The sequence below is a fragment of the Anarhichas minor genome, unplaced genomic scaffold (genome assembly GCF_050575085.1).
Source record: "Anarhichas minor isolate MPS153535 unplaced genomic scaffold, ASM5057508v1 ptg000136l, whole genome shotgun sequence".
Taxonomy (NCBI): Eukaryota; Metazoa; Chordata; class Actinopteri; order Perciformes; family Anarhichadidae; genus Anarhichas; species Anarhichas minor.
The window spans coordinates 5,879,359-5,906,271 of NW_027466582.1; the positions used below are offsets into that span (position 1 = coordinate 5,879,359).

General features: G+C 39.4%; 2 protein-coding genes across 2 annotated transcripts; both read right to left on the reverse strand.

Annotated features, from left to right (window-relative positions):
* Nucleotides 1–1,671: 1,671 nt before the first annotated feature.
* LOC142941794 (scavenger receptor cysteine-rich type 1 protein M130-like) lies at nucleotides 1,672–12,672 on the reverse strand. Its single transcript, XM_076083881.1, has 17 exons — nucleotides 12,542–12,672; nucleotides 11,944–12,021; nucleotides 11,503–11,529; nucleotides 11,040–11,351; nucleotides 9,394–9,687; nucleotides 8,952–9,266; nucleotides 8,088–8,375; nucleotides 7,571–7,885; nucleotides 7,114–7,413; nucleotides 5,850–6,158; nucleotides 5,153–5,467; nucleotides 4,117–4,425; nucleotides 3,709–4,002; nucleotides 3,252–3,587; nucleotides 3,051–3,158; nucleotides 2,340–2,424; nucleotides 1,672–2,210 (listed from the first exon to the last, which is right to left on the reverse strand). Exons 2-17 carry the CDS (start codon nucleotides 11,993–11,995, stop codon nucleotides 2,102–2,104), a joined length of 3,768 nt encoding a protein of 1,255 aa, XP_075939996.1. The 5' UTR covers nucleotides 11,996–12,021; nucleotides 12,542–12,672; the 3' UTR covers nucleotides 1,672–2,101.
* Nucleotides 12,673–14,319: 1,647 nt separating this feature from the next.
* LOC142941793 (scavenger receptor cysteine-rich type 1 protein M130-like) lies at nucleotides 14,320–25,594 on the reverse strand. Its single transcript, XM_076083880.1, has 17 exons — nucleotides 25,494–25,594; nucleotides 24,940–25,017; nucleotides 24,498–24,524; nucleotides 24,035–24,346; nucleotides 22,467–22,760; nucleotides 22,026–22,340; nucleotides 21,154–21,441; nucleotides 20,587–20,901; nucleotides 20,037–20,336; nucleotides 18,498–18,806; nucleotides 17,801–18,115; nucleotides 16,767–17,075; nucleotides 16,359–16,652; nucleotides 15,902–16,237; nucleotides 15,701–15,808; nucleotides 14,988–15,072; nucleotides 14,320–14,858 (listed from the first exon to the last, which is right to left on the reverse strand). The coding sequence occupies exons 2-17, from the start codon at nucleotides 24,989–24,991 to the stop codon at nucleotides 14,750–14,752; spliced, it is 3,768 nt and encodes a 1,255-aa protein (XP_075939995.1). The 5' UTR covers nucleotides 24,992–25,017; nucleotides 25,494–25,594; the 3' UTR covers nucleotides 14,320–14,749.
* Nucleotides 25,595–26,913: the final 1,319 nt, after the last annotated feature.

Consider the following 26,913-nt stretch of genomic DNA (forward strand, 5'->3'; position numbering starts at 1 on the left):
TCTTATATTGTTGTAGGGACATTTTTCACCTTCCATTTGAAAATATGAATGAAAAATCCATTCCATCAGTTTCGTTATAAATACAAGCCGTTGCGTTGCAGTGAAATTCTTATTTCAATTGAAATCCTTTAATTCAATTATTATATATTATATTATATTCGATTTAATAATGCGTTTGCATACAACATCAAACAAAATTGAAATTTTTCATGTTTGAATTTGCTGTATATCATGCATCAAACCGTTACATGTTCAGTCCTGGTTAATATTTTGACATTATTTACTCATAATTTAATGCAATACATGGATTATGTTGCAAAACAATCCAGGTCTTTATTATCAATACATGCTCATAATGTATCCAAAACCTTTAAAAGCAAATATCATATTTTACAAATCATTTTCTGAACTTACAAAATGGTTTGATGTCGTTTTTCTGCTCATCTGAATAACAGAAAAATTATGATCGGAGCCAACATAACTTATTTCACTGAGTTTCGTTCTTTCACAAGCGCTCTGCGGGACAGAACCAGTTCTTGTCCCACATCTTATAGACAACATGACTCATTGGGAGTGGGAATGGTGAACACTTCCCCTTGTGAAATTCTGAGCCTCAGTCATTTTTGTATTTGTTCAGTTCCTGTTATAGACCTCAAAATACTGCAGTATTGTGTCTTCATTTTAAATGTATATCGTGGTCGAGAAACCAGAATATCACCGCTGCACCTTAGAAGCCACAATTTATGTTGCCAGAAGAACCCCAAACATTCTCAAAGTGCCCCAAAAGACAATCTGGAACAGCCAGACCCAAAATTAATAATATCAAGGAATGGGTTCATATTTCAGTAAAAATAAATGGCATACTTTCACCCATTAACTACTGCTGTTTTTTATTTTTAGCTAAGTAACATGTGTTATACTGTGTTTTTTATATTGGTGATGTGTACTGTACTATTTTGCGTATATTGTGTTATGTATATTAATTCTGCAACACAGTTTTTTTCTACTTTTAAGATGTCTTTTTAACATCTGGCGAGAGAGAGCAGCAACTTTTGGGCTAACTCTGGCTCATTTATATATATTTTTCTATTGATCAGTAAGCACTGTCTCTGTCAAACTAATACAATGTAATAAATTACATTCACAGCAAGTATAATACATCTATTGTTATCTGTTGGCCATGGTTATACCTATCTGTTTTGGTAATTTGTGTCAAAGACTTTAGAATAACAGACTCTAAAATAGTGACACAGTGACCTCCGTCTTCAATCAGAGTTCTCTAATGACAGAACTGATGATACTGAGGTTTGGACAGCAGGTTAAGCACATATTGATGTCTGGGTAAATCATTAGACACAAAGATTTGCATCATTCAGTGATGGGAAATTAACGTACAACTCATCCGGGGCAAGGGGCCAATGAAAACCTCACTGACAGGGCAGGGCGATCATGTCACAAGCAGGATGATCGTCCCACAAGTTCAAAGACAAGTTAATGAGGAACAGATCAAACGTGACTATTTTAATACGCAGGATTTACACAAGTTAGGAATTCCTTTCTGTATTTGATGGTGTATAGTGTATCTTGGATGCTGTTTTGATCAAGTTTAATGCTCCCTAATCTGCAGGGTGTAATCAATCCAAAACTCTGACAAATAAAAAGGTGCAAGTGTTGTAAGAAATACAAATGTATTGATCAGATCACATACAACAAATAAAGCAATTTTTCAAGGAATACAAAGACAATGTAATCAGTATCTTCCCACAGTACAGTGGACCTTAGCTTTGTGATTGGTAGAATCTTGCAGAAAAACAAAAATCACTTCAGGAATAAGTCTGAAAATAAGTGTTGCCCGTTTAAACAAGTGTCATGTATGTTATTCAAAATGACATCTTCAGTGGTCCCTTCTCTCTTTACTGCAGTGATGTAGAAGTGTAAGTCAGGGTGTGTTGATGAACCGATCACTGTTTGGTGTGGTTTCTGGTGCAACAGACTTAAAACTTTCAGCCACAGAATCATAAAACAGCCAGGTGCTATGCTACTCTTTACATTTAGTGAAACTGCATGACATAGGTTATTGATTCCTTGAGGCATTTGTTAATCACGAGAGAACGAGTGGTTCAAGCTCATAACACACTCTCCCAGTCAGGTCTTCAGGGACCCTCTCAACAGAGTCATCAACATCAGCTTTGAAGTCTTCTGGGCCGCGACTGTGTGCATAAGGAGGGAGATAAGGAGGGTGACGGATGCAATCACAAGCATGTCTTTAAAGTTGCTTGATATAAAATAAAAAGTGTATCTTAGTAAATAACATCAGCTACGTTTTTTTTTTTTATTACCTTCCATCAAATGCTCTATTGCTCCTGTCTTCCATATCTGGCATTATTGCTCCTCCAAACCTATTAATGAACTGAACCACGGTACCTGAAAAGCAAAAAAAAGCAAAAACATTTGAGTTGAATCAAATACTGGAGGAATCCAGAGCAACTAGGTCAATGTCATCTTTAGACCTGCATTATCAGATTTATTTTGGGCCACTTGGGGGCAGCACAGCAAGCTGTAAACATAACATTGACATATTAACCCCCTCCAGAGCGAGGAGCTACATCAGCATTAACTTTGTATTCAAGTATTCAGGTGCTAATATTAATCGTCTGCCAATTGGTGCTGGGCAGGTCATGTCATCATCTTTGTGAGTTACATAATATCTTTTTTTTCATTCTTGAACCTCTTGGGGGTCAGTGGAAACAAGATGTAAACCCAACACCGACGCATTATAACTGCAAGTCCCAGGCCATACAACCAAATCAATGTGCTGAAAGATGAAATATGCTCTGAGCTGGGGAGAACTGCACAGTCGAGCGATAATTATCAGTTGGTTTGTCACTACAAGCTGCAACTTTCATATTATAATTTCATTGTTTTACATTGTTAATATCAATATATTACTTGGTGCAGCTTTAAACAATCTAGACACATTATATAACAATTAGACAAAGGGGGCATTGGGGGCATTTTGTAATATGAAAGTGTGTATTGCTGCAACTTACCAGCACCCCACCTTCTCCTTCTCCAGACCAGGTAACCTATAACCAGCACAAGTAGCAGCACCACAAGCACACCCATAACCACTCCTAAGGTGACTGAGGATGATGTTGCTGTAGGGGTTAAAAGATCAAGTAGAAGAGTTAGTGATGGGAAAACTAGCTATAATAAGACAAATAAACTCTCATGGGCTCTTTGGATCTTACCGACTACAGTTACTTGGAGTGACTTGGAGGGAACAGAACAGAATGACCTTGAGGAGATGTTAACACCGTAGACACAGTAATACTCTCCTTGACTTTTGTAATCTATCATTGGGAATTCAAAGGATGCCAAGTAGAAGATTGAGTGGCCAAATGGTGCTATCGCTTTAGTGGTGTTAAAGTTAGACTCTATCAGATAGAAGAAACCTCCAGGATGTCTGGAATGAGTAGAGCAAGTGACGGAGAAGCTGCTGCCTTGGGTGACGGATATTTTGTCAGGGCTGTAGATCACCATTGCATGAGGAGATGTCAGGGAGATGCTGGGCTTCTCCAATTTCACTGCAGAGTAGAAGACAGATTTTTACAAACTCGTTTAGATCATAAAACATGTTTGCAATCATTGCAGTCAAACTTCCAACAATCATGTTCAACTGGACAAAGAAAGCAGACAATTATTGACCTGTGACAGAGAGATCTGCAGTATTTCCTTGAGGATAATAGATGAGTTGATTGGGCAATTTCTTTTGATATTCACAGAAGTATGAGCCCGTTTTGCTGAAGTCCACTGTGGGGAAGGTAAAGGTTGCAGCTTCGTTCTCAGAGTATCTTTCCATTTTAAATGAGTCTTGGCTCCTTTTCAGGACAAATTTCCCACCCAAGTGTTCTGTTACTAGAGTGCAGGTGATCTCAACTCTGTCACCCCAGTTTACCTCTGGAGCAGGACTCAAAGTGATTTGGGGCTTCTGTAGAGAACCTGTAACAGATAATAAGTTGCAGTTGGTCTTGTCATAACAGCCCACGCAGCTTCATCTACCAGTTGAGAGGTAATGACTTCACTCACAGATAAAAAATGAGCTAGGTCTCTTACCTGAACAGATAGCGCCAGCATCTTCACCATGCCCGCAGTTATGTTCTCCAAAACCGGGATGCCTACAATGTGTGAGAGCGGCCTCTTCGCCTGTACACATCACATCATCCAGCCATATTGGACCAGTGCCTTGGCCAAAGTGGGCACTTCCAGGAACCGAGACTGCATGACCACAGCCAAGCTGTCTGCATACCACATTGGCATTGCCCATTCCCCATCCATCATCACACACAGTTCCCCACTGGCCTTTATAGAAGACCTCCACTCTACCGGAGCATTGACCTAAGCTGCCGACCAACCGAATCTGTGCTGCATATGAAAAAAAGTGTAAAAGTGGAGTTGACTTGCATATTTGTGTGTTAATACACATTCATTCTAACACACAAAGTGAATGCAATGTATTTTGAAAGTACTGCTTGTCCCACCATCATATCAAAAGCTAATTTCGACAGCATAACAGGAAAAAAGGTTGACTTACAGAAACATAATGATGTGGAATATGACTTGGTGTAATATATGTCACCTTTGCTATGCAAATGAAACATTAAAGCAATAGTTTGACATTTTAGGATATATTGTAATTAGCTTTCGTACTGAAGGTTAGTTACAATAAATTTAACTAGCCAGCAGCTGGTTAGCTTAGCTTAGTATCAAGACTGGAAACGGGGAACCAGCTAGCCATAATATCAGATTTATAATTCACAAAGGGTAGCTGTTTCACAATTTTCTTTCCATTGTCTTTATGTTAAGCTAAGCCAACCAGCTGCCGGCTCCAGCTACTTATTTACTTTGGAGAAGTGAGAGTTGTATCAATCTTCTCATCTAATTTTTGACACCAAAGCAAATTAGTGTATTCCCTGAAATGTCAAACGTCTTTAAGGCATGATTGTAGGTACATATAATCATTTTCAACTCAAACACTGTTTTTACTCTGTACGTGTAAAAAAAATACATTTGTGAAACAAACGCTGATAATTTTATCTTATTTGTTTAACTGTGCGTGATCATCTTGAATAGATTATTTAAAAGTCTTTACCTGCACAGAGAGCGCCAGCATCGTGGTCGTGTCCACACCCGGCTCCTCTGAAACCTTTGAGTGAGCATTGCTGAAGAGATGTCGCATTGTCAAAACATGAATTGCTAGCCACGACTACTGATCCAATGCCTTGGCCAAAATGGGCACTGCCGGGAGCATTCACTACATTTCCGCATCCCAGCTGGTCACACACCACCTGAGCTTTACTCGTGGTCCAGTCGGTGTCACACACCGTTTGCCACACTTCGCCATGACGAACCTCCACTCTGCCAGAGCACTCATCCGTACCATTAGCCAAGCGAACATCCAAACTTCCTGTAAAGTCAAGTAAACTAAAATAATTATACAGTATCAGACATTTAAAATTAATTTGAATGTAGTCAAAGAAATGGCAGATGAATAATATTAAAACAAGAACACTAATGATGTATACCTTTAACAACATGGACATATTTAGGTGACATGAAAGCAACTAAACCGAAATAAACTAAACATACTCTCTAATCTGCAGAAGAAGAACAGAAGATGTTGCTTCATCTGGACCATGTTCATTTTTCCATCAAGCAATGTGGGCGAGAGATTGAAAGCGGCAATACAGTATGTAGAAACAAGTTTTGTGAAAAATTGAAAAACCATACATAAAATAATACAAAGAAATAGGAGAGATACAATTTAACAACAATATGTTTTTTCTTACCCGCGCAGACGACACCAGCAATTGAGGTGATGTTGCAAGTGTTGTTTCTAAATGGGCTTTGTTGGCACTGACTCAGTGTTGACTCCGGTCCATTGCATCCAATTTGATTGATCCAGGTGTGTCCTGTGCCATGGCCATACTCGGCAATGCTGGTGATCTCGTGAGTCTTCCCGCAGCCCAGCTGTCTGCACACCACATTTGCGTCATTCACATCCCAGGATTCACCACACACGGTCCCCCACTGGCCTTTGTCATAGAACTCCACTCTTCCAACACAACGATTGAGCCCATCGGACAACTTCACATTACCTTGAAATGACAGTTATATGAATGTTAAGTTCAAATTTGGTCTATGTTTCTATGTGTGTACTTTTTTGGTCATAATTGAAATGACCTACAATACATTGTTAGTCGATGCTTCGTCCCATTTGTAATTTCAGGACCTCTTTTATTATTCTGTGACTACGTTAGTTACTCCATGACATGTCACGAGGTAAGCTATGGAGTAATGAGGTTGCTGGTCGTTTAGCTACTGGACTCATTGCTTTGACTTTTGATAGTCTGGTCATTTGTCATATTGTCATATTGTCTTGACCTGTTGAAGTGAGGTAGTTTAGGCTAGCTATCCTCCCCTCCTGTCAGAGCCTAGTGATAATTAGTTTGTTAAACAAACGTTTTTTAAGTTTGCAATATATTGTTAAAAGAAAGCTGCCTTTTAAAGCTAAAAGAAATTACTTGAGTAATTTCATAAAATAATGAGATTCTTTGTAAAAGAGTGATATCGATTAACTGTCAGTTACTGTTCATTTTGTCAACAGTTTGGAGCCGAAATAGAGAGAGTGCAAGCAACACGTCCCTACGCGTGTCATGCGAGCGAGCATGAGATTGTTTGTTTTCCCAAATTAATCAATAAAGATGTCCAAACCTAATACGTGCGACGTGTCACATATTTGAAAAAACTATCTTTTGGCAAAGTTTCACTTGCACTTGCTCCACCTCAAACCTGTTGTCAAAATCCAATCCGTCGGACTGTTTATTTGTGTTTCTTGTGCCATCCAGAAGGTGTTGTCTGTCTGCTTTCTGCCTGATTCCATGTGAATGCAGCATGACACTTAATTTTAAATGCTGTTTCCACACATATGTCCAAAAAAAGGTTTCGCCAAATCTTTTTGTTTTTTGTTTTTAATTCTGTATGATTTCAGTTCATATCTCCTTAGACAATAAGTGAGGAGAATTCAAATCTAAATTTAAGTTCCAGCCTCACCTGAACATTTGACAGATGCCTCTTCAATGCGATCCTGGCTGGTCCTGATATGTTCTTCCAGTGTGCACTGTGTGAGAGAGCTCTCTCTACCGCTACAACTGATCCTATACCATTTAAGTTGTCCGCCTTGGCCATATGATCCTGAGTACTTGACGGGATCTCCACAGTTCATCTGTCTGCACACCACTGCAGCTTCATTCATTCCCCAGTTAACATCAGTTGGTGATGACCATTGTCCACCATGGTAGAACTCCACCCTGCCAGAGCACTGGTCAGTCCCATTGATCAGTCTAATGTGAGCTGGAACGCAAAGGGGATAGAATCAGCCACTAGTTGGTGTTTGGACACGTTTGAAAACAATACCTGGAATTCAAATTGATATTCTGGTTGATATACTGTAGTAGAAATAAATGGAATGAAGTTCATGCTAATAACAGAGTAATAACCAAGACAATACCTGTGCACACCACGCCAGCATCTTCACCATGGCTACAATCATTTTTTCCGAGGGTGCGATGTCGACAGTGCAAAAGGGACGTCTCATTACCGAAGCAGCCTACATCATCCATCCAGATGTTCCCTTGGCCTTGACCAAAGAAGGCACTGCCTTTGGCTGTCTGAGCTGTTCCACAGTCCATGGCTCTGCACACCACCTGGGCATCTCTGATGTCCCACTCATCGTCACACACTGTTCCCCACTGGCCATCATGCAGAAACTCCACTCTACCAGAGCATCGGTCAGTGCCATCGACAAGCCTTAGCAGTGGAATATCTGAGAACAACACCACTCATGTTACAGGTACTCACGAGTTAAAGTCAAATTATGAAACATTAGGCTTTAACTGGACTTTCAAATGTACTCAGTTAAGTAGTTTTTATAGTTACTTATTGCCACCATCAGGTGACCACATGTTCTTTGCTATTCTAATTGAACAGTGCTTCAGCACAGTATATTGCTGTATTTTGTGTCTTACCTGCACATGAAAGAGAAGCACCTTCACATCTCCCTGTGTATTCTTGAAGTGCGCATTGGGAGATGGAGCTCACATTGCCAGAGCATCTACTTGTGTACCCTCTCAGTCCGCTGTCACCAAAATGGAAGATTTCTTGGGATTGTTTTGGTAATCCACAACTGAGCTCCTGACACACCACTGCAGCCTCTACATTGCCCCAGTTGTTACACATTTTTCCCCATTGGCCGTCATGGAAGACCTGCACTCTGCCAGAGCAGCGGTCAGTCCCATTGATCAGTCTGACTGATTCTGGAAAGCAGTATTGTATTGAAAATGTTAAATGTAAACTATTAACATTTCATTAATGAAATACAATATGTTTGCATGATAGGATTTGTGGTACGGATAACAGACTGTAACTGCTTCTGAATCTCTGATTTTACACCAAAGAACAACTACAACTACAGCAAAGGATGATTGCGACAGGCTGCGGGAGGATTTTCTACTTTAGTAGTATTTTAGTCGAAATTTGAAAGTAATGTTGAAGAACATTCCACAGTAAATATCAGCAGGGGGTTAACTGCTGTTACAGCAGGTACATATATAGCAGACATGCATGCAAAAATCAATCAATATTTTCCATAAATAGCTGTGCATGCATCACCATTGCACACAAATTTCCATATGGGAATGTCTCTTGGATTTCAATTTTAAAAAAAGACTAGAAAAGATAACTGTAGTATTTCCAGCTCTTATTTTACGTCATGATTTTCCATGTTTCTTGTTTTATTGCTCTGACATTGAAAATTGGGGTGCCGTCAGAATTCCCACCAACCGGATTTCATTAGAATACTGTAGTTGAAGTAACAGTATAGTATTTGTTACCTGAGCATACAACACTGGCATCTTCATTGTGGCCACAATCATGTCTTCCAAAACCTCTGTGTGGGCAGTCGGAGATGGACTTCTCATGACCAGTACACTCAAGATCGTCCAACCACACCTGACGGTGACCTCTGTCGAAGTGGGACTTGTACTTGACCGAGAGAGCACTCCCACAGTTCAACTCTCGACATGCAACAGTTGCTTCTTCCATCCCCCATCTGTCATCACAAATCGTTCCCCACTGTCCATCATTATAGATTTCCAGTCGGCCAGAGCACCGACCAGTCCCGTTCATCAGCCGAATTGGTTTACTGTCTGTCAGTTGGAAACACAAAAAAAAGTCAAGGGCATGTTTCTTTAGAAGCCATCCAAAACAGCAACTCTAACTACGTAAAGTTCAACACAAAATGACTGATGTCGTTTTAACAGATGGATGACTTACTTGAACAGACAACAATGGCATCAACACAGCTGTCATTGCTTTCCTGAAGTGTGCACTGTGAGAGGGAGCTCTCATTTCCAAAACAGTTGGATTTAACGCTACCAAGTCCAAGTGCCTCTCCAAAATATTGTACTTCAGCCTGAGTGACCGGAGTGCCACAGTTCATCTCTCGGCATACCACGTCAGCGTCTTCCTTGCTCCAGTCACTGCTGCACAGTCTTTTCCAGTTGCCATTGTTGTAGACTTCCACTCTGCCACTACACCGATTGCTTCCGTTGAGCACCCTCACATGTTCTGCAAGTGATGTAAATAGAAATTTAAATAAAATCGACAAATGTCCAATGTTTACAAAATCACTCAAACTCTACTAAAATTCACTATTAACATATACTCATATTTGTACAAAAAGAGTGTAAAAACTACCATTTACTGTTTTACGGGATGTTATCTGTTGTACTATTTCTTGGGACTGAGCAGTTGCCAGGCAACCAGCAGTAAATGACTGCTCCCAAACTATTCTGCATGCTAATTAAGAAGCCAGGAGTCTCTTTGTTTAGCTTAGCTTAGCATAGCATAAAGACTGGAAAGCTATTCTAGATCTATCTGATGGTAACAAAAATCTTTGTGTTCTTGTCTGTTTAATCTGTAAAAAAACAAGAGCGACAAAATCTCTCAATTACAATAACGTTTGTGTTAAGCTCATTAAGGGCCTTTAAATCTTTGTGTTGTACAGTAGCATGCACTAAAATAAATATCACGCTTGCCGGTTTTTATACAAAACTGTTGAATAGCGCAAATGACTCCATATTGTTAAAACATGCAATGACTACCCTAATGACTACTATTTTGAAAGGAACATCAATTTTACACATAGAGTTCAGTTAACTTGACATGAGGAGTAGTTTATTAAGAGGAAGTGCATTATGGGCAATGTAGGATCCAGCATTTTTGGAGCTTGACTCATACCTGGGACTGAAAGTCAGGACATCCCCGCATTAGCAGCTTCGTTTTTGACCGCCCTCTTTATTTTAGTGCAATACTAAATTTCAGGACCACGACTTTAAATATTTCACATTCTTTAAAATATCCCTCAACATTATCAGAGCAAAGCTAAGCACTCATGTTGCTTTGTTTGGTTTACCTCCCATCTCTACCTCCTGCCCTTTGCACTTTACATTTGCAGCAGCAGGTCATGTGCTGACCTTGATGTGCTGCAACAACATTACCGCCACAGATAGCAATCATCTTAAAGTAAACCGCAAATTGTCAACTGACAATAAAGTCGTTAGGTCTTTAATGCAATAATATGATCAGTTGCTAAAATAAATGCTGCGTTAGCTGTTTTTCTCAACAGCTTGTATTTCCCAATTCCAAGTGACAGTTCCTCATTTCTGGTCTTGTCTAAATTGAGGAAGGGCCTTGTAATGCAATGTTTTGTGATGCTTGATTAAATGAGCTAACTGTGACTTCAGGTAAATACTTAATTAATGTTTAAAGCCAAAATGTAACATTTTGGGAAATACACTTACTTACTCACTAACTCACTACTCACTAACCTACTTACTGGCGGAGTTAGATCAGAAGATTGATACCACTCTCATATTTACTCGATAAACATAAAGATACAGCCATATGCTCAGTCTTACCTAAACAGACAACCCCAGCATCTTCAGCGTGGCCACAATTATTTTGCCCAAATGGTCTGTGTGGACAATTGAGGACAGAAGACTCGCTACCAGTACACTGCACATCATCCAACCAGATCTCGCCCTTTCCCTCTCCAAAAGAGGCGCCTTTTTTTGCCTCAAGAACTGTCCCACAGTTTAACTCTCGACAAACCACGTCAGCGTTGGTAATGCTCCACTCATCATCACACACCGTTCCCCATTCGTCTCTGTTGTAGACCTCCAGTCTACCAGAGCAACGCGAAGGCCCGACCAGCTTTATTTTGTTACATTCTAGAAATGAAAAAAAGCACAGTAGCTGTAGTTTGTGTCATTATGAACTCAATAAGGAAAAGTCCCCTTTCATTAAATTGGAGTGTAGAAATCTAAAATTCGAATTAATGCTTGTGTTTTCAGGTATGAAACATAAATAGAACTTACTGACCTGTAAGCAGTGGTAGACCCAACAGACCTAAAGCAGAAAGGAAAATGCTCAGCCCAGAGATTTGTCATGAATATTTAAAATAATATTGTCCAATAAATTCTGTAACGCTGTAATGTCAGCGTTGTGATTTATCAAATTTGTTACGTATCAAGACAGGCTCTTTGAAATGTACCATGAAGTTAGAAAAATACACACCTCATAATTGTCCAACATCAACTTTGTCAAATTTATCAAAGAAAGGACATTTGAAAAAATATAAAACTGTTTAAATCATAAAATGATAATTTTCTACTATGAGACCTTCACTTCTGTTTAGTACATATTTCTCGTGGTTTCGCGAGCATGCAAACAAACTGTTAACTGAACTCATGTGATTTGATTTAAGAAGTCAAGAAAAGAAATTCAAAAGGAAGAAGTCAATTAAAGAAAACAGAAACTTACCTATTGATAGATAATAAACTAAATGTAGTTTTTTAGCAGTAATGAAGATCATATTGTGTCTTCAAAGTAGATCAAAAGCTGTCGAGGTACAGAAGAAAAAGGTATTGTTAAAAAGGGCGTTTCTTCACTGGCTCATTTGTCTTCGGCAGAATAAGAGAAGCTATAGTTGATTTTTGGAAACATTCCAGTTCTTTCCAAAATCTGCAACGGTGATTCAGTAGCCCTCTTACCTTTTAAATCTAACAAGTGTGGGCAGCTGTTTAAATGAGCTCACAATTCAAAATAAAAAGCTGAACATATCTGAAACATCAGATCCTTGATTTAATTATTAATTTACATGCAACATAAAACAAAAATGACATTTTTCATGTTTGAATTTGCTGTATATCATGCGTCAAACCTTTAAATGTTCAGTCCTGGTTAATATTTTGGCATTAGTTACTCATAATATAATGCAATACATGGATTATGTTGCAAAACAATCCAGGTCTTTATTATCAATACATGCTCATTATGTATCCAAAACCTCTGTTAGGTTACATGCACCAAACTTTGAGATTTAAAAGGAAATATCATATTTCACAAAACATTTTCTTACCTTAAAAAATTGTTTGATGTCGTTTTTCTGCTCATCTGAAAAACAGAAAAATGATGGTCGGAGCCAACAAAACTTAATTCACTGAGGTTTGTTCCTTCACAAGCGCTCTGCGGGACAGAACCAGTACTTGTCCCACATCTTATAGACAACATGACTCATTGGGAGTGGGAATGGTGAACACTTCCCCTTGTGAAATTCTGAGCCTCAGTCATTTTTGTATTTGTTCATTTCCTGTTATAGACCTCAAAATACTGCAGTATTGTGTCTTCATTTTAAATGTATATCGTGTGGAGAAACCAGAATATCACCGCTGCACATTTGGAGCCACAATTTATGTTGCCAGAAGAACCCCAAACATTCTCAAAGTGCCCCAAAAGACAATCTGGAACAGCCAGACCCAAAATTAATAATATCAAGGAATGGGTTCATATTTCAGTATAAATAAATGGCATACTTTCACCCATTAACTACTGCTGTTTTTTATTTTTAGCTAAGTACCATGTGTTATACTGTGTTTTTTGTATTGGTGATGTGTACTGTAATATTTTACGTATATATATTATGTTATGTACATTAATTCTGCAACACATGTAGTTTTTTCTACTTTTAAGATATCTTTTTAACATTTGGCGAAAGAGAGCAGCAACCTTTGGGCTAACTCTGGCTCATTTACATATATTTTTCTATTGATCAGTAAGTATCGTCCCTGTCAGACTAATACAATGTAATAAATGACATTCACAGCAAGTATAATATAGCTATTGTTATCTGTTGGCCATGGTTATACCTATCTGTTTTTGTAATTTGTGTGAATGAATGTATTTTAAATTTAAAAAACAAATGTTTTTATGTGGTTTAAACTTCAGTTAGTTTTCCTGACATTTTGTTCTTACTGTACAATTTCATGAGGCTGTGCGTGATGTTGCATAACTGACTTGTCTATTCAGCATTTTGGTGTTTAGCCATCAGTTTGCACGCATAGTGAATTTGCATCCTGTCACCATTTCACAATATGACCTCAAACACCTGCTGTAGTTTTGTCACTTTAGTTCAAGTACATCCCGTACATGCTCATTCTTAACTAGTAAACAACTCCTTTGTTTTCCACATACTGTATGCACAATACACAATGAAGTATTTTTTATGTTTTAAAGGAGAAGAGAAAGGCTCTCATAGAAATGTGGAGGGATATTGAGCTGTTCGTTGACGAGAGTTTTGAGTTGTGTTATTTTAAGCCAAACAAGCATTTTTTACAACAACCCTTTGACTTGTCATAGTAAGAGAAGCCACAGGTTTTTACTAATGACAATAACGATGACTCCATTCTACTCAGGTGTCCCTGTTCATCTGTTCACTTATCTACTTGTCTCCTCAAGACTTTAGAATAAAAGACTCTAAAATAGTGACACAGTGACCTCCGTCTTCAATCAGGATTCTCTAATGACAGAACTGATGATACTGAGGTTTGGACAGCAGGTTAAGCACATGTTGATCTCTGATAGGAAATTACCGTACAACTCATCCGGGGCAAGGGGCCAATGGAAGACAGTGCGATAATGTCACAAGCAGGATGATCGTCCCACAAGTTCAAAGACAAGTTAATGAGGAACAGATCAAACGTGACTCTTTTAATGAGAAGGATTTGCACAAGTTAGGAATTCCTTTCTGTATTTGATGGTGTATAGTGTATCTTGGCTGCTGTTTTGATCAAGTTTAATGCTCCCTAATCTGCAGGGTGTAATCAATCCAAAACTCTGACAAATAAAAAGGTGCAAGTGTTGTAAGAAATACAAATGTATTGATCAGATCACATACAACAAATAAAGACATTTTTTCATGCAATACAAAGACAATGTAATCAGTATCTTCCCACAGTACAGTGGACCTTAGCTTTGTGATTGGTAGAATCTTGCAGAAAACAAAAATGACTTCAGGAATAAGTATAAAAATAAGTGTTGCCCGTTTCAACAAGTGTCATGTATGTTATTCAAAATGACATCTTCAGTGGTCCCTTCTCTCTTTACTGCAGTGATGTAGAAGTGTAAGTCAGGGTGTGTTGATGAACCGATCACTGTTTGGTGTGGTTTCTGGTGCAACAGACTTAAAACTTTCAGCCACAGAATCATAAAACAGCCAGGTGCTATGCTACTCTTTACATTTAGTGAAACTGCATGACATAGGTTATTGATTCCTTGAGGCATTTGGAAATCACAAGAGAACGAGTGGTTCAAGCTCATAACACACTCTCCCAGTCAGGTCTTCAGGGACCCTCTCAACAGAGTCATCAACATCAGCATTGAAGTCTTCTGGGCCGCGACTGTGTGCATAAGGAGGGAGATAAGGAGGGTGACGGATGCAATCACAAGCATGTCTTTAAAGTTGCTTGATATAAAATAAAAAGTGTATCTTAGTAAATAACATCAGCTACGTTTTTTTTTTTTATTACCTTCCATCAAATGCTCTATTGCTCCTGTCTTCCATATCTGGCATTATTGCTCCTCCAAACCTATTAATGAACTGAACCACGGTACCTGAAAAGCAAAAAAAAGCAAAAACATTTGAGTTGAATCAAATACTGGAGGAATGCAAAGCAACTAGGTCAATGTCATCTTTAGACCTGCATTATCAGATTTATTTTGGGCCACTTGGGGGCAGCACAGCAAGCTGTAAACATAACATTGACATATTAACCCCCTCCAGAGCGAGGAGCTACATCAGCATTAACTTTGTATTCAAGTATTCAGGTGCTAATATTAATCGTCTGCCAATTAGTGCTGGGCAGGTCATGTCATCATCTTTGTGGGTTAAATATTATCATTTTTTATTCATTCTTGAACCTCTTGGGGGTCAGTGGAAACAAGATGTAAACCCAACACCGACGCATTATAACTGCAAGTCCCAGGCCATACAGCCAAATCAATGTGCTGAAAGATGAAATAGGCTCTGAGCTGGGGAGAACTGCACAGTCGAGCGATAATTATCAGTTGGTTTGTCACTACAAGCTGCAACTTTCATATTATAATTTCATTGTTTTACATTGTTAATATCAATATATTACTTGGTGCAGCTTTAAACAATCTAGACGCATTATATAACAATAAGACAAAGGGGGCATTGGGGGCATTTTGTAATATGAAAGTGTGTATTGCTGCAACTTACCAGCACCCCACCTTCTCCTTCTCCAGACCAGGTAACCTATAACCAGCACAAGTAGCAGCACCACAAGCACACCCATAACCACTCCTAAGGCGACTGAGGATGATGTTGCTGTAGGGGTTAAAAGATCAAGTAGAAGAGTTAGTGATGGGAAAACTAGCTATAATAGGGTGAATAAACTCTCATGGGCTCTTTGGATCTTACCGACTACAGTTACTTGGAGTGACTTGGAGGGAACAGAACAGAAGGACCTTGAGGAGATGTTAACACCGTAGACACAGTAATACTCTCCTTGACTTTTGTAATCTATCATTGGGAATTCAAAGGATGCCAAGTAGAAGATTGAGTGGCCAAATGGTGTTATCGCTTTAGTGGTGTTAAAGTTAGACTCTATCAGATAGAAGAAACCTCCAGGATATCTGGAATGAGTAGAGCAAGTGACGGAGAAGCTGTTGCCTTGGGTGACGGATATTTTGTCAGGGCTGTAGATCACCATTGCATGAGGAGATGTCAGGGAGATGCTGGGCTTCTCCAATTTCACTGCAGAGTAGAAGACAGATTTTTACGAACTCGTTTAGATCATAAAACATGTTTGCAATCATTGCAGTCAAACTTCCAACAATCATGTTCAACTGGACAAAGAAAGCAGACAATTATTGACCTGTGACAGAGAGATCTGCAGTATTTCCTTGAGGATAATAGATGAGTTGATTGGGCAATTTCTTTTGATATTCACAGAAGTATGAGCCCGTTTTGCTGAAGTCCACTGTGGGGAAGGTAAAGGTTGCAGCTTCGTTCTCAGAGTATCTTTCCATTTTAAATGAGTCTTGGCTCCTTTTCAGGACAAATTTCCCACCCAAGTGTTCTGTTACTAGAGTGCAGGTGATCTCAACTCTGTCACCCCAGTTTACCTCTGGAGCAGGACTCAAAGTGATTTGGGGCTTCTGTAGAGAACCTGTAACAGATAATAAGTTGCAGTTGGTCTTGTCATAACAGCCCACGCAGCTTCATCTACCAGTTGAGAGGTAATGACTTCACTCACAGATAAAAAATGAGCTAGGTCTCTTACCTGAACAGATAGCGCCAGCATCTTCACCATGCCCGCAGTTATGTTCTCCAAAAACGGGATGCCTACAATGTGTGAGAGCGGCCTCTTCGCCTGTACACATCACATCATCCAGCCATATTGGACCAGTGCCTCGGCCAAAGTGGGCACTTCCAGGAACCGAGACTGCATGACCACAGCCAAGCTGTCTGCATACCACATTGGCATTGCCCATTTCCCATCCATCATCACACACAGTTCCCCACTGGCCTTTATAGAAGACCTCCACTCTACCGGAGCATTGACCTGAGCTGCCGACCAACCGAATCTGTGCTGCATATGAAAAAAAGTGTAAAAGTGGAGTTGACTTGCATATTTGTGTGTTAATACACATTCATTCTAACACACAAAGTGAATGCAATGTATTTTGAAAGTACCGCTTGTCCCACCATCATATCAAAAGCTAATTTCGACAGCATAACAGGAAAAAAGGTTGAGTTACAGAAACATAATGATGTGGAATATGACTTGGTGTAATATATGTCACCTTTGCTATGCAAATGAAACATTAAAGCAAGTTTGACATTTTAGGATATATTGTAATTAGCTTTCGTACTGAAGGTTAGTTACAATAAATTTAACTAGCCAGCAGCTGGTTAGCTTAGCTTAGTATCAAGACTGGAAACGGGGAACCAGCTAGCCATAATATCAGATTTATAATTCACAAAGGGTAGCTGTTTCACAATTTTCTTTCCAATGTCTTTATGTTAAGCTAAGCCAACCAGCTGCCGGCTCCAGCTACTTATTTACTTTGGAGAAGTGAGAGTTGTATCAATCTTCTCATCTAATTTTTGACACCAAAGCAAATTAGTGTATTCCCTGAAATGTCAAACGTCTTTAAGGCATGATTGTAGGTACATATAATCATTTTCAACTCACACACTGTTTTTACTCTGTACGTGTAAAAAAAATACATTTGTGAAACAAACGCTGATAATTTTATCTTATTTGTTTAACTGTGCGTGATCATTTTGAATAGATTATTTAAAAGTCTTTACCTGCACAGAGAGCGCCAGCATCGTGGTCGTGTCCACACCCGGCTCCTCTGAAACCTTTGAGTGAGCATTGCTGAAGAGATGTCGCATTGTCAAAACATGAATTGCTAGCCACGACTACTGATCCAATGCCTTGGCCAAAATGGGCACTGCCGGGAGCATTCACTATATTTCCGCATCCCAGCTGGTCACACACCACCTGAGCTTTACTCGTGGTCCAGTCGGTGTCACACACCGTTTGCCACACATCGCCATGACGAACCTCTACTCTGCCAGAGCACTCATCCGTACCATTAGCCAAGCGAACATCCAAACTTCCTGTAAAGTCAAGTAAACTAAAATAATTATACAGTATCAGACATTTAAAATTAATTTGAATGTAGTCAAAGAAATGGCAGATGAATAATATTAAAACAAGAACACTAGTGAAGTATACCTTTAACAACATGGACATATTTAGGTGACATGAAAGCAACTAAACCGAAATAAACTAAACATACTCTCTAATCTGCAGAAGAAGAACAGAAGATGTTGCTTCATCTGGACCATGTTCATTTTTCCATCAAGCAATGTGGGCGAGAGATTGAAAGCGGCAATACCGTATGTAGAAACAAGTTTTGTGAAAAATTGAAAAACCATACATAAAATAATACAAAGAAATAGGAGAGATACAATTTAACAACAATATGTTTTTTCTTACCCGTGCAGACGACACCAGCAATTGAGGTGGTGTTGCAAGTGTTGTTTCTAAATGGGCTTTGTTGGCACTGACTCAGTGTTGACTCCAGTCCATTGCATCCAATTTGATTGATCCAGGTGTGTCCTGTGCCATGGCCATACTCGGCAATGCTGGTGATCTCGTGAGTCTTCCCGCAGCCCAGCTGTCTGCACACCACATTTGCGTCATTCACATCCCAGGATTCACCACACACGGTCCCCCACTGGCCTTTGTCATAGAACTCCACTCTTCCAACACAACGATTGAGCCCATCGGACAACTTCACATTACCTTGAAATGACAGTTATATGAATGTTAAGTTCAAATTTGGTCTATGTTTCTATGTGTGTACTTTTTTGGTCATAATTGAAATGACCTACAATACATTGTTAGTCGATGCTTCGTCCCATTTGTAATTTCAGGACCTCTTTTATTATTCTGTGACTACGTTAGTTACTCCATGACATGTCACGAGGTAAGCTATGGCAACCCTGTCTCCTAAAAATTACGTTCCCCCAAAACTAAAATGCATTCTCAATTACGTTTGACTAAAAACGTATTTTCTCCCTGATTACGTTTGTGTTTGACTTATTACAAATACGTTTCTAATCAACATTTTAACACTTTAACCTTTTTTTCCCTCTCCACCACCGCCTCTCCTTCTCACTGTTACGCGGTCAGAATACTACCACAACAGGCCGCCTGTCTCCGGCAGAAACGCGCTCATCCAGGCCGAGCAACGAGGAACATTACGCGGCTACAATACCTCCACAAAGGCCCGCGTGTAAAATCCGGTAGTAACCGTGACTCTCTTAAGGGTTAGGTTTGGGTGGGGACGTGGCTTCCTAGTGGAAGTTATGGTTATGGTTAGGGTTAGGGTTAGGGCAGGGTTAGGGTTAGATGGATACAAATAAATAAAATATACCTCCATAACACCCCGCCACTCTCGGCTCATACCTCCCCAGCAATGAGGCACATCACCCGGCCACAATACCTCCAGAATGTCCCCCGGGTAAAATCCGGGACTTGGTTTTATGGTTCCGAGTGGCGGGCGCTCACCCATTGGCGCCGGACGCGAGGTCTCCAGCTGCCCCCGCCGTGAGGCACCCCATCGTCAGGTCCGTCAGCCCTCGGAACAGGCCGCGGGGCAACAACTTGTGGGTGGCGGGGGTAGAGGCGAGGCACATCACAGAAAAATAATAAAGACTAGAGTATGGCAAAGATATGTTGATGAGAAACGTATTTGTAATACGTCAAACACAAACGTAATCAGGGAGAAAATACGTTTATGGTCAAACGTAATTGAGAATGCATTTTAGTTTTGGGGGAAGGTAATTTTTAGGAGACAGGGCTGGCTATGGAGTAATGAGGTTGCTGGTCGTTTAGCTACTGGACTCATTGCTTTGACTTTTGATAGTCTGGTCATTTGTCATATTGTCATATTGTCTTGACCCGTTGAAGTGAGGTAGTTTAGGCTAGCTAGCCTCCCCTAATTTCAGCTCCTTTAAGTTCCAGCCTCACCTGAACATTTGACAGATGCCTCTTCAATGCGATCCTGGCTGGTCCTGATATGTTCTTCCAGTGTGCACTGTGTGAGAGAGCTCTCTCTACCGCTACAACTGATCCTATACCATTTAAGTTGTCCGCCTTGGCCATATAATCCTGAGTACTTGACGGGATCTCCACAGTTCATCTGTCTGCACACCACTGCAGCTTCATTCATTCCCCAGTTAACATCAGTTGCTGATGACCATTGTCCACCATGGTAGAACTCCACCCTGCCAGAGCACTGGTCAGTCCCATTGATCAGTCTAATGTGAGCTGGAACGCAAAGGGGATAGAATCAGCCACTAGTTGGTGTTTGGACACATTTGAAAACAATACCTGGGATTCAAATATATATTCTGGTTGATATACTGTAGTATAAATAAATGTTATACAACAGTTTAATTCTTGACAATATTAAGCTAAATAGTCATTTGAGGCATTAGGGGAGACAGTTGTAAGTATAACACTGTGTGACATAAAGTAAAAAAACCTGCCAATAACAGAGTAATAACCAAGATAATACCTGTGCACACCACGCCAGCATCTTCACCATGGCTACAGTCATTTGTTCCGAGGGTGCGATGTCGACAGTGCAAAAGGGACGTCTCATTACCGAAGCAGCCTACATCATCCAGCCAGGTGTTCCCTTGGCCTTGACCAAAGAAGGCACTGCCTTTGGCTGTCTGAGCTGTTCCACAGTCCATGGCTCTGCACACCACCTGAGCATCTCTGATGTCCCACTCATCATCACACACTGTTCCCCACTGGCCATCATGCAGAAACTCCACTCTACCAGAGCATCGGTCAGTGCCATTGACAAGCCTTAGCAGTGGAATATCTGAGAACAACACCACTCATGTTACAGGTACTCACGAGTTAAAGTCAAATTATGAAACATTAGGCTTTAACTGGACTTTCAAATGTACTCAGTTAAGTAGTTTTTATAGTTGCTTATTGCCACCATCAGGTCAAAATAATCACAAGTAAATAAGATTTAATACACCGATCTAATTTTGAATGACCACATCTTCTTTGCTATTCTAATTGAACAGTGCTTCAGCACAGTATATTGCTGTATTTTGTGTCTTACCTGCACATGAAAGAGAAGCACCTTCACATCTCCCTGTGTATTCTTGAAGTGTGCATTGGGAGATGGAGCTCACATTGCCAGAGCATCTACTTGTGTACCCTCTCAGTCCGCTGTCACCAAAATGGAAGATTTCTTGGGATTGTTTTGGTAATCCACAACTGAGCTCCTGACACACCACTGCAGCCTCTACATTGCCCCAGTTGTTACACATTTTCCCCCATTGGCCGTCATGGAAGACCTCCACTCTGCCAGAGCAGCGGTCAGTCCCATTGATCAGTCTGACTGATTCTGGAAAGCAATATCTTATTGAAAATGTTAAAATGTAAACTATTAACATTTCATTAATGAAATACAATATGTTTGCATGATAGGATTTGTGGTACGGATAACAGACTGTAACTGCTTCTGAATCTCTGATTTTACAACAAAGAACAATTACAAAAAAGAGGAACAGCAAAGGATGATTGCGACAGGCTGCGGGAGGATTTTCTACTTTAGTAGTATTCTAGTCGAAATTTGAAAGTAATGTTGAAGAAAATTCCACAGTAAATATCAGCAGGGGGTTAACTGCTGTTAGAGCAGGTACATATATAGCAGACATGCATGCAAAAATCAATCAATATTTTCCATAAATAGCTGTGCATGCATCACCATTGCACACAAATGCTCATATGGGAATGTCTCTTGGATTTCAATTGTAAAAAAAGACTAGAAAAGATAACTGTAGTATTTCCAGCTCTTATTTTACGTCATGATTTTCCATGTTTCTTGTTTTATTGCTCTGACATTGAAAATTGGGGTGCCGTCAGAATTCCCACCAACCGGATTTCATTAGAATACTGTAGTTGAAGTAACAGTATAGTATTTGTTACCTGAGCATACAACACTGGCATCTTCATTGTGGTCACAATCATGTCTTCCAAAACCTCTGTGTGGGCAGTCGGAGATGGACTTCTCATGACCAGTACACTCAAGATCGTCCAACCACACCTGACCGTGACCTCTGCCGAAATGGGACCTGTACTTGACCGAGAGAGCACTCCCACAGTTCAACTCTCGACATGCAACAGTTGCTTCCTCCATCCCCCATCTGTCATCACAAATCGTTCCCCACTGTCCATCATTATAGATTTCCAGTCGGCCAGAGCACCGACCAGTCCCGTTCATCAGCCGAATTGGTTTACTGTCTGTCAGTTGGAAACACAAAAAAAGCCAAGGTTATGTTTCTTTAGAAGCCATCCAAAAGAGCAACTCTAACTATGTAAAGTTCAACACAAAATGACTGATGTCGTTTTAACAGATGGATGACTTACTTGAACAGACAACAATGGCATCAACACAGCTCTCATTGCTTTCCTGAAGTGTGCACTGTGAGAGGGAGCTCTCATTTCCAAAACAGTTGGATTTAACGCTACCAAGTCCAAGTGCCTCTCCAAAATATTGTACTTCAGCCTGAGTGACCGGAGTGCCACAGTTCATCTCTCGGCATACCACGTCAGCGTCTTCCTTGCTCCAGTCACTGCTGCACAGTCTTTTCCAGTTGCCATTGTTGTAGACTTCCACTCTGCCACTACACCGATTGCTTCCTTTGAGCACCCTCACATGTTCTGCAAGTGATGTAAATAGAAATTTAAATAAAATCAACAAATGTCCAATGTTTACAAAATCACTCAAACTCTACTAAAATTCACTATAAACATATACTGATATGTGTACAAAAATAGTGTAAAAACTACCGTTCACTGTTTTGCGGGATGTTATCTGTTGTACTATTTCTTGGGTCTGAGCAGTTGCCAGGCAACCAGCAGCAAATGACTGCTCCCAAACTATTCTGCATGCTAATTAAGAAGCCAGGAGTCTCTTTGTTTAGCTTAGCATAGCATAAAGACTGAAAAGCTATTCTAGATCTATCTGATGGTAACAAAAATCTTTGAGTTCTTGTTTGTTTAATCTGTAAAAAAACAAGAGCGACAAAATCTCTCAATTAGAATAACGTTTGTGTTAAGCTCATTAAGGGCCTTTAAATCTTTGTGTTGTACAGTAGCATGCACTAAAATAAATATCACGCTTAGTGGTTTTTCAGGTTCAGAATATTTTAAAAGGAACATCTTCAATTTTACACATAGAGTTCAGTTAACTTGACATGAGGAGTAGTTTATTAAGAGGAAGTGCATTATGGGCAATGTAGGATCCAGCATTTTTGGAGCTTGACTCATACCTGGGACTGAAAGTCAAGACATCCCCGCATTAGCAGCTTCGTTTTTGAAGCTCTTTATTTTAGTGCAATACTAAATTTCAGGACCACGACTTTAAATATTTCAAATTCTTTAAAATATCCCTCAACATTATCAGAGCAAAGCTAAGCACTCATGTTGCTTTGTTTGGTTTACCTCCCATCTCTACCTCCTGCCCTTTGCACTTTACATTTGCAGCAGCAGGTCATGTGCTGACCTTGATGTGCTGCAACAACATTACCGCCACAGATAGCAATCATCTTAAAGTAAACCGCAAATTGTCAACTGACAATAAAGTCGTTAGGTCTTTGATGCAATAATATGATCAGTTGCTAAAATAAATGCTGCGTTAGCTGTTTTTCTCAACAGCTTTTATTTCCCAATTCCAAGTGACAGTTCCTCATTTCTGGTCTTGTCTAAATTGAGGAAGGGCCTTGTAATGCAATGTTTTGTGATGCTTGATTAAATGAGCTAACTGTGACTTCAGGTAAATACTTAATTAATAGTTAAAGTCAAAAATGTAACATTTTGGGAAATACACTTACTTACTCACTAACCTACTTCCTGGCGGAGTTAGATCAGAAGATTGATACCACTCTCATATTTACTCGATAAACATAAAGATGCAGCCATATGCTCAGTCTTACCTAAACAGACAACCCCAGCATCTTCAGCGTGGCCACAATTATTATCCCCAAATGGTCTGTGTGGGCAATTGAGGACAGAAGACTCGTTACCAGTACACTGCACATCATCCAACCAGATCTCGCCCTTTCCCTCTCCAAAAGAGGCGCCTTTTTTTGCCTCAAGAACTGTCCCACAGTTTAACTCTCGACAAACCACGTCAGCGTTGGTAATGCTCCATTGATCATCACACACCGTTCCCCATTGGTCTCTGTTGTAGACCTCCAGTCTACCAGAGCAACGCGAAGGCCCGACCAGCTTTATTTTGTTACATTCTAGAAATGAAAAAAAGCACAGTAGCTGTAGGTTGTGTCATTATGAACTCAATAAGGAAAAGTCCCCTTTCATTAAATTGGAGTGTAGAAATCTAAAAATCTAATTAATGCTTGTGTTTTCAGGTATGAAACATAAATAGAACTTACTGACCTGTAAGCAGTGGTAGACCCAAAAGACCTAAAGCAGAAAGGAAAATGCTCAGCCCAGAGATTTGTCATGAGTATTTAAAATAATATTGTCCAATAAATTCTGTAACGCTGTAATGTCAGCGTTGTGATTTATCAAATTCGTTACATATCCGGACAGGCTCCTTGAGATGTAACATGAAGTTAGAAAAATACACACCTCATAATTGTCCAACATCAACTTTGTCAAATTTATCAAAGAAAGGACATTTGAAAAATATAAAAACTGTTTAAATCATAAAATGATAATTTTCTACTGTGAGACCTTCACTTCTGTTTAGTTTATATTTCTCGTGGTTTCGTGAGCATGCAAACAAACTGTTAACTGAACTCATGTGATTTGATTTAAGAAGTCAAGAAAAGAAATTCAAAAGGAAGAAGTCAATTAAAAAAAACCGGAAACTTACCTATTGATAGATAATAAACTAAATGTAGTTTTTTAGCAGTAATGAAGATCATATTGTGTCTTCAAAGTAGATCAAAAGCTGTCGAGGTACAGAAGAAAAAGGTATTGTTAAAAAGGGCGTTTCTTCACTGGCTCATTTGTCTTCGGCAGAATAAAAGAAGCTATAGATGATTTTTGGAAGCATTCCAGTTCTTTCCAACAAGTGTGGGCAGCTGTTTAAATGAGCTCACAATTCAAAATAAAAAAGCTGATCATATCTGAAACATCAGATCCTTGATTTAATAATTAATTTGCATCCAACATAAAACAAAAATGGCATTTTTCATGTCTGAATTTGCTGTATATCATGCATCAAACCTTTAAATGTTCAGTCCTGGTTAATATTTAGGCATTAGTTACTCATAATATAATGCAATACATGGATTATGTTGCAAAACAATCCAGGTCATTATTATCAATACATGCTCATTATGCATCCAAAACCTCTGTTAGGTTACATGCACCAAACGTTGAGCTTTAAAAGGAAATATCATATTTCACAAATCATTTTCTTACCTTAAAAAATAGTTTGATGTCGTTTTTCTGCTCATCTGAAAAACAGAAAAATGATGGTCGGAGCCAACAAAACTTAATTCAATGAGGTTTGTTCCTTCACAAGCGCTCTGCGGGACAGAACCAGTACTTGTCCCACATCTTATAGACAACATGACTCATTGGGAGTGGGAATGGTGAACACTTCCCCTTGTGAAATTCTGAGCCTCAGTCATTTTTGTATTTGTTCATTTCCTGTTATAGACCTCAAAATACTGCAGTATTGTGTCTTCATTTTAAATGTATATCGTGTGGAGAAACCAGAATATCACCGCTGCACATTTGGAGCCACAATTTATGTTGCCAGAAGAACCCCAAACATTCTCAAAGTGCCCCAAAAGACAATCTGGAACAGCCAGACCCAAAATTAATAATATCAAGGAATGGGTTCATATTTCAGTATAAATAAATGGCATACTTTCACCCATTAACTACTGCTGTTTTTTATTTTTAGCTAAGTACCATGTGTTATACTGTGTGATTTTTTATTGGTGATGTGTACTGTAATATTTTGCATAAATTTATTGTGTTATGTACATTAATTCTGCAACACATGTAGTTTTTTCTACTTTTAAGATATCTTTTTAACATTTGGCGAAAGAGAGCAGCAACCTTTGGGCTAACTCTGGCTCATTTACATATATTTTTCTATTGATCAGTAAGTATCGTCCCTGTCAGACTAATACAATGTAATAAATGACATTCGCAGCAAGTATAATATAGCTATTGTTATCTATTGGCCATGGTTATACCTATCTGTTTTTGTAATTTGTGTGAATGAATGTATTTTAAATTTAAAAAACAAATGTTTTTATGTGGTTTAAACTTCAGTTAGTTTTCCTGACATTTTGTTCTTACTGTACAATTTCATGAGGCTGTGCGTGATGTTGCATAACTGACTTGTCTATTCAGCATTTTGGTGTTTAGCCATCAGTTTGCACGCATAGTGAATTTGCATCCTGTCACCATTTCACAATATGACCTCAAACACCTGCTGTAGTTTTGTCACTTTAGTTCAAGTACATCCCGTACATGCTCATTCTTAACTAGTAAACAACTCCTTTGTTTTCCACATACTGTATGCACAATGAAGTATTTTTTATGTTTTAAAGGAGAAGAGAAAGGCTCTCATAGAAATGTGGAGGGATATTGAGCTGTTCGTTGACGAGAGTTTTGAGTTGTGTTATTTTAAGCCAAACAAGCATTTTTTACAACAACCCTTTGACTTGTCATAGTAAGAGAAGCCACAGGTTTTTACTAATGACAATAACGATGACTCCATTCTACTCAGGTGTCCCTGTTCATCTGTTCACTTATCTACTTGTCTCCTCAAGACTTTAGAATAAAAGACTCTAAAATAGTGACACATTGACCTCCGTCTTCA

Excerpts from the sequence above, each read along its gene's own strand:
- LOC142941794 (XM_076083881.1), bottom strand. The coding sequence starts at position 11,995 with ATGATCTTCATTACTGCTAAAAAACTACATTTAGTTTATTATCTATCA. Across the intron at positions 7,886-8,087 it reads TGCTTCTCTTTCATGTGCAG|ATATTCCACTGCTAAGGCTT; the intron begins GTAAGACACAAA and ends TGTTGTTCTCAG. Across the intron at positions 3,588-3,708 it reads TGCAGATCTCTCTGTCACAG|TGAAATTGGAGAAGCCCAGC; the intron begins GTCAATAATTGT and ends TCTACTCTGCAG.
- LOC142941793 (XM_076083880.1), bottom strand. The coding sequence starts at position 24,991 with ATGATCTTCATTACTGCTAAAAAACTACATTTAGTTTATTATCTATCA. Across the intron at positions 22,761-24,034 it reads TGCTGGGGTTGTCTGTTTAG|AACATGTGAGGGTGCTCAAA; the intron begins GTAAGACTGAGC and ends CATCACTTGCAG. Across the intron at positions 15,073-15,700 it reads AAGGAGAAGGTGGGGTGCTG|GTACCGTGGTTCAGTTCATT; the intron begins GTAAGTTGCAGC and ends TTTGCTTTTCAG.